This window comes from Lycium barbarum, chromosome 2 (assembly GCF_019175385.1).
Source record: "Lycium barbarum isolate Lr01 chromosome 2, ASM1917538v2, whole genome shotgun sequence".
In the NCBI taxonomy this organism is placed as follows: Eukaryota; Viridiplantae; Streptophyta; class Magnoliopsida; order Solanales; family Solanaceae; genus Lycium; species Lycium barbarum.
This window is the reverse complement of record NC_083338.1, coordinates 144,876,975-144,884,946: the sequence shown is the minus strand read 5'-3', so window position 1 is coordinate 144,884,946 and position 7,972 is coordinate 144,876,975. Positions and strand designations below refer to the sequence as shown.

General features: G+C 31.0%; 1 protein-coding gene across 1 annotated transcript; it reads right to left on the bottom strand.

Annotated features, from left to right (window-relative positions):
• Positions 1–4,762: 4,762 nt before the first annotated feature.
• Positions 4,763–6,651, bottom strand: LOC132623323 (probable carbohydrate esterase At4g34215). The gene is made up of 2 exons (XM_060338064.1): positions 5,826–6,651; positions 4,763–5,132 (listed from the first exon to the last, which is right to left on the bottom strand). Exons 1-2 carry the CDS (start codon positions 6,483–6,485, stop codon positions 4,875–4,877), a joined length of 918 nt encoding a protein of 305 aa, XP_060194047.1. The 5' UTR covers positions 6,486–6,651; the 3' UTR covers positions 4,763–4,874.
• Between the last annotated feature and the right edge of the window lie 1,321 nt (positions 6,652–7,972).

Below are 7,972 nucleotides of genomic sequence, written 5' to 3'. Positions count from 1 at the left end.
AAAACTTAAATCACCTAAAGTACATGAAAAGGGCAAAAAACCATAATTTTATCCAATTGTCATACTAACAATGAACACAGGTTATTTAACAAGCTTTTTTCTTCCAAAGACTGAAAAACATAGTAATCACATATATTTCCTTGTGGAGTCCTTCCTCTATCATAGTAATAGTAATTAACACAATCTATTTAGGACTTTAGTTTCCCCAATAACTGCAAAGCGTAGTAGCATATATAGTTGTGCCTTTATTATTTAACGGATACACGTTTTTCTTTTTCACATCAAGCTGAACTCTATTTTACCTTAACCATAATTGTTTTTACCCAAGAAAAAGTTTCTATGATGATTTTCATAAGATTTTAGATGGGTATGATAAAGTTTGATCAATTTTACTGTACAATGACAGAAATGATAGATGATTTTTAATATACAAAAATGAGCTTCTCATGTTAGCCCAAGAAATGATTTCACTATTTTTTTTAAGATTTTACCAATGAATATGCTAAGTTGGATCAAATTTAATTTACAAAAAGGGGCTTTCTTTGTATACTTTGAAGTTCATGTTATTAAGAAGGAAAAATTTGAAAGCACATGTACCAAAAGATGAGCTGGACCTTGACACTTGTGAATTTGTGTGAGCCTTTGTCACTTTCATGTGACATCAGCAGTTGTAATGGCTTTTTAGGCATTGAAAAGAAGGCTTAAGTATTTTTTGGATTTATAGAAATGTACAAGTGTGTTTATTGTGAAAAAGAGCAAAAGCAGGGGCAAAATAAAACTTCAAAAAACTGACTGCTGCTCAATCAATTAAACAGTACAAAGGCGCAATAGGAATTATACGAAAGATTACTGGCTTTTCAGTCAACACAGTAATAAGTCAAGTCCCTAGACCAAGCGATGCAAGACAACTCAACAAGAAAAATCAATAATTACAAAAATATCCCCGGACGACCCGAAGCTGCCCTCCTTAGCGGCTTCTATATAAGTAGTAAAGTAATTACTGCTATATTAGAAGCACCAGTTGGGGTGCTTTTCGTCGTCCGTTGTGGGCTTCCCATGAAAAAAAAATATTTTGGGCCCATATTAAACAGGTTCATAATTTTAAAAAATAATTGTAGGCTCCATATATATTAAATAACAATTAATATTAAAAAAAAATTATGAACCTCATATTAAACACTAACCAGTATTAAAAAAAAAAAAACTGGAACCCACCACATCCAAACTCACCGGAAAAAAAAGTGGACCCCATATTAATAAAATTAAGCAATATTAAAAAAAAGTGAATCCCATATTAAAAAAATAAACAACGTTAAAAAAAATGTGAGCCCCATATTAAACACCATGCGTATTCGTAGCAAACACTAATATAATAAAGTTTTAAATACGGAGCACAAACTACAATGTTATATTAATCGTGTTTTGAACATAGTTTCCCATATTGACAAAATCAAGTAATATATATATATATATATAAAAGTGAATCTCATATTAAAAAAAATAAACAATGTAAAAAAAAAAGTGCAAACTTTGTATTCTTAGCAAACACTAATATAATAAAGTTTTAGATACGGAGCACAAATTACAATGTTATATCAATCGTGTTTATATATATATATTATATGCATAAAAATAGTGCAAACTAATAATGTCCAAAAGGGTGGGCCCCATACTAAACAACACCAAGCAATATAAAAAATAAAAATATAAAAAAGAAGAAACTATATGAAGCATGGGTTTACACCCATGCTTCATCGTTCATTGTCCCTTAAAAAAAGGGTGGGCCTCGTACTAAATAACACTGAGCAATAAAAAAAGGAAGAAAAAAAAGTGGAATTCACCACATCCAAACGCGGTGGAAAAAAAAAGTGGACCCCATATTAACAGAATCAAGCAATATTAAAAAAAAAAGTGAATCCCATATTAATAAAACAAACAATGTTAATAAACAAATGCTTAGAAAATCAAACAATTAAATCAATAATGATGGACTCATTGCCACATGCGTATTAACGCATTAGTGGGAGCAAATGAAATTATTGTACAACAACATACTTAAAATACTTATATATTAAAATAAGATAGAATTTAATTACTTTTTCATTTTTTCCTTACTCTAATAAATGTGAAAAAAAAATTGGGCCCCATATTAAACACCATGCGTATTCGTAGCAAACACTAATATAATAAAATTTTAAATACGGAGCACAAACTATAATGTTATATTAATCGTGTTTTGAACATAGTATCCCATATTGACAAAATCAAGCAATATATGTATAAAAAAAAAGTGAATCCCATATTAAAAAAATAAACAATGTCAAAAAAAAAAAAGTGCAGACTTTGTATTCTTAGCAAACACTAATATAATAAAGTTTTAGATACGGAGCACAAATTACAATGTTATATCAATCGTGTTTTGAACATAATATCTATATATATATATATATATATATATATATATATATTATATGCATAAAAATTGTGTAAACTAATAATGTCCAAAAGGGTGGGCCTCATACTAAACAACACCAAGAAATATATAAAAAAAAAACTATATAAAGCATGGGTTTACACCCATGCTTCATCGTTCGTTGTCCCTTAAAAAAAAGGGTGGGCCCCATACTAAATAACACCGAGCAATAAAAAAAAAGGAAGAAAACAAAATGGAACTCACCACATCTAAACTCACGGGAAAAAAAAAGTGGACCCATATTAACAGAATCAAGCAATATTAAAAAAAAAAAGTGAATCCCATATTAATAAAATAAACAATGTTAAAAAACAAATGCTTAGAAAATCAAACAATTAAATCAATAATGATGGACTCATTGCCACATGCGTATCAACCCATTAGTGGGAGCAAATGAAATTATTGTACAACAACATACTTAAAATACTTATATATTAAAATAAGATAAAATTTAATTACTTTTTCATTTTTTCCTTACTCTAATAAATATGAAAAGAGATTAGTGTCATAAAAGAAAAAATAATATTAAATGGAGATCAAATAATTAATAAGGTAAATTAGTGAAATTATAATTCTAATTGACGTTTCCTTAAAAAACCGTATAAAAACAACATGACAAGTAAAATGAGTTAAACAAAAATTATTTACTAAAAATTAAAAAATAGAAGTTCTTCATTTAAATAGAAAATCAAATTTCTACTTCGTTTCATCTTAAACATGTAAAATTAGTATAATAATTTGAATTAGAATTATCCAAATCAAAATTTGATAAAAAAAAGTATATGTATTACTTTACTATTACTACTATATAGAAGAGTCGGTTTATAGAGGCAAGATCGTCGTCCGTGTTCGGTCCTACTTTTTTATTGCTATTCCGCCATGTCATTTATTTATTATGTTTACTAAAATAAATATACTTAAAATATATATATTTAAAAAATAAGATACAATTTAATTACTTTTTTATTTTTATTCTTACTCTAATAAATGTGAAAAGAGATTAATATCAAATGAAGATCAAATAATGAATAAGATAAATTAGTCAAATTATAATTCTAATTCACGTTTCCTTAAAAAACCATGCAAAAGACAACATGAGTAAAATGAGTTAAACCGAAAATATTTACTAAAAATTAAAAAATAACATTTCTTCGTTTAAATAGAAAATTAATTTCTACTTTATTTCGTTTCAAACATGTAAAATTAATTTAATAATGTGAATTAGAATTATCTAAATCAAAATTTGATAAAAAATAATAAGTATTTTACACTTTTAAATTAATTGAATTAAAATTGAAAATATCAACTGATGCTTAAATATTGCTATTATTTTATCTCAAAAAGAGGAAAATAGTTTTCTTTTAAACAAGTCTTCTCTTTTAAAAAGTATTAATAAATTTTCGTAGCAACACAAATAAAATAAAGTTTTAGATACGGAGCACAAACTACAATGTTATATTAATCGTATTTTGAACATAGTATATATATATATATATATTATTATTATTAGTTAAACACAACTACATATACATAGATACACTATAATCCGAAGTATTGCGTGCCATCTAGTATAAATAGAAATGGCCGACAATGCTATGAGGCACGAACACGTTGTATATGTTAAAGTCGTGTAATGGCTGTGTATAATTGGTCATCTACTAATATATTCTGGAAATCCAACACGTACGAATGAACCTGGCACATTGTCATCCTTTACAACTCAAATTGCATTTTGCCTAAACAAATGGGTTGGTTCAATTTAATCGGTCGTAATAAAGTATTTTTATTTTATTTTCAAGTGATCATATGGTATAAAAATTTAAAGTTATGCATTAATAACGGATAGAACTTAAACTATGTAAAGAGAATGACATAAGTAGGCATGTCGGTCTGTTTCAGTGTCTCTTTTATCTGTCTAGAAGAACATGATTTCAATGTTGGATGGACATGTATGTCATTTGGTAATTTAGTGTTACTTCTTTTCTATAATTACATTCCATAATTCTGCCTACTTTCCATATGGTGATCTCTCTTGTAATTTCACAGGCGTTTCTGCGTCATTTAATAATTTTCTTTTATCATTGTTGAGAAAATGTGTTTACTTCTCATTTAGTTAAGCTTGAAATCTTGATTTTGCAAATTGCCTTGATCAGAAATGCCTAACTTCGCAGCTCCAGAGGCATTCGGTTTCTCCAAAGATGAACTCTATGAAACGATATATCTCTGCTGGAACTATTAATGTTAATTTGAATATACAATACACTTGGGAAGGAAAAAGAAGAAGAAAAACCTTGGAATATAGCAAAAGTTTGGAAAATATTGATTCTTGGATATAACATTTATGAACGTGGTAAGAGACTTCATTTTAAAAAAATAAAATACAAAGATTAGGAAATAAGATCTAAGAGAATATATGAAAAAACTTGTAGAAACTAAAGGTATTCGACGATGTGAAATTAATTAGGCTAAGAAAAGCATGAGCAAACATATGACCAAGTTGAACTTGAGCTGGGGTTGTGAGGTGAATGCCGTCTGGACCGATTTCTAGTCCCTTAGCATCTATCTTTATTACATTTGAGATGTTGATGGCCAATTGAGCTGTTCTCACTTCTTCTATATATGGACCTTTAAATGGCTTTTTCGGATATGGTAGGACAACCTGTCATATATAATTGAATAGTAACCATAAGAACACTTTTTAAATATAACTTAATATAAACATCATATCGAACCAAAGATTCAAATTTCACTGCTAGTAATTTTTAAAAAAAGCTTCCACATGCTTAGTCAATGAAAAAGAAACAAACTATGATTATGTGCCCATTATTCCTCATTAATTAAAAGGAGAAATGCTAATGGGTTAGCTAAATGAGTTTTCACATATAATAGATTAGTCTTTTAGACTGAACTCTCTTGTTTGATCCAACATTGATATAATACTCAAGTTGATCAACACTCGAGGCCACAACTTGAAGTTGAGTGGTCCTGGACCTAAGAGGAATGCAGGTCTAGGCCAACTGGACCAAGCTGTGACCAATAAGGTCGTCGGTCGTCAAGGGGCCTGTGTTATATGTCTAACTATCTTTCATTGATTAAAAATAAATATTAATGGATTTATAGCTAAATGAAATCTCCCGTCTAATAGATTAGTCTTTTAGGTTGGACTATTTTGTTGGATCTATAACAATGACACTTCAAAAAACATGCCGCAAATAAGAACTTTGAAATATTTCAAACTCCAAAAGCACGAGTTAGTTAATTAGAATCCAAATTATCATATGAAAAGGCATTGATCAATCTCAAATCTAACATAGTATCATCAAGAAAATGAAAAAAAGAAAGTGTTAATTACCTGTAAAATGGGTAGGTTAGGAGAATTCAAATCACTACGCAAGTCATGAATGAATTTCTCCAAATTGATCTTATAATCTCTGTATCCATCTCCCCCTTTTACATCACTTTCACCATGATACCACAATAACCCCCTAATAATTCCTCCATCTTTCTCAGCCAATTTTGCTCTTTTAACCAATTCATCATAAGGTAGAGACCCACGCCTCCATTTAAACAAACCAGTTCCTCCTCTAGCACAGGGTACTAAACCAATGACCCCAAAATTTGAGTCTCTTTTAAGAATTTCATTAGCAAATGCCATTCCAGGGCCAAGCCCACAACTTGCTAAACAATCAATTCCATAATTTAGAGGCTCGTGTGCTTCTTCCCATTTTTGAGCTGCATTAAATCGTATAATTTTTTGATTTGGTTTACATTCTTGAGGCACAAACCCATTCCAGACTTTGGTAACATTTCCTCCAACAATTTTTCTAATGACTCCGCCGCGTCCTGCCATGTTGCTTTGCCCTGCTAATAGGAAAACTTGTACATTTTTCTTGACACGACTAGTAGTGTTACATTCCTTCACTCTCTTTTGACTCATTAACCAACATATGTTTGAGACCAGTAAAAGAAATGTTAGGATCAAAATGATTTCATCATTTTTGTGCTTCAACATATTGTGGTGACTCTCTTTGGAGGTGAACTTGAAAATGTTCTTTATGTTTTAGTCATTGAGGAGAAACTAGGATTAGAATGCCCATGTTCTATGTATAATGCTAATTGTAACATTATTGTACTTCTTTTTTTAGTGAGTGCACTCAATTTCTTCACTTGCCCGAGTAATGGGTGAATGAAATGCATAGTTTAAATACTTTCTCTAAAAAGCAACTAAAAGAATTAACTATTGTATTGCGGTTGATATTTTATGATACAATATTTGCAAAATGTTGATTACATTAGAAAAGAGATATTAATGAAAATCTCTCCAATCATGTATCTAGGATGGATTCATTGCATTTATCATCTTCTAGTATATGTAATTAATGAACATGAGGAGATTATCTCAATTAAATTTGTTTAAACCTTACATTTATGCATTTTATATAATTAAAGCTTGAAATGGTTCTTCCGTTTCTTTTTCTATTTCACTTTTTTTCTTCTGAAGAGTAATATATCCTTATTATCTTACTTTACTTCTAGTACTAAGATATAGGAAGATATAAACGATTCTGTAAATAAGAAAAAACTAGGAGAAATAGTTCTATTAATCTTATAAGGACGATGCGCACCGTATATTGTATTCAATTCACTGATTCAGAGCCCAAAATTGCTCAATAATATGAGAAGAATATTGGGGTGAGTTAATTATATATAGTTTACAAAACTATTTCACATGTGCTTCTTTTTTTTTCCTGGTATAAATATAATCAGCCGGTATTTGATATTTATTGGTTGGCCGACTAATCTGAATTCACGCTGTGCAAGGCCCATTAAGGTGGAAGCTTTTGTTTCAAGGTTCGAACCCGACATATCTAATTAAGGGTAAAGAGATTTCATCCATCTCACCACACTCTTGATAGTTTTCGAGGTTTGAACCAGAAAGCCATAGTTAATACAATAATGTCAATGTCACTAATTAGCTTCCCATTCTAATCTTGCAGCGTCATGGTCCATTTTCTGTACCAAATCATCAGTGCTCCAATTTGTATACGGTAAAAGCCGGATGTGAGCCAAACCGGTGGAACGGAAACCGGAGGAAGGAACAATGATACGCCCGAGGCTACTCGCCCTTGACCGAAACAGTGCCCGGGCCGAAGCCGAGCAAGGACACCGACTGATCTGCCCTCTGCATCGTTGAAACGGCCAAGCCCGAGGACTCGGGCTTTCATGGCCGTTGGTCCGCATGACCGTTAGCCCGAGTGACCGTTTGTCCGTGTGGCCGTTGCAGACGGGTCACGCGCCAGTAACGTCCAGTCATGGTCAACTACCTACCATGCGTGTGTCAGGCGGCGCCGTCAGTCTAATCCCACTAAATCCGTGCAGAGCAGTCCTTTCTATTATTATTTTATTAACTCATATTGTATGAGAACCATGGGGGTGCCACTATAAATAGGGCATGTCCCCTTCCTTTAAAGGGGTTGGTCACTTTTATTTTCCAAGAAC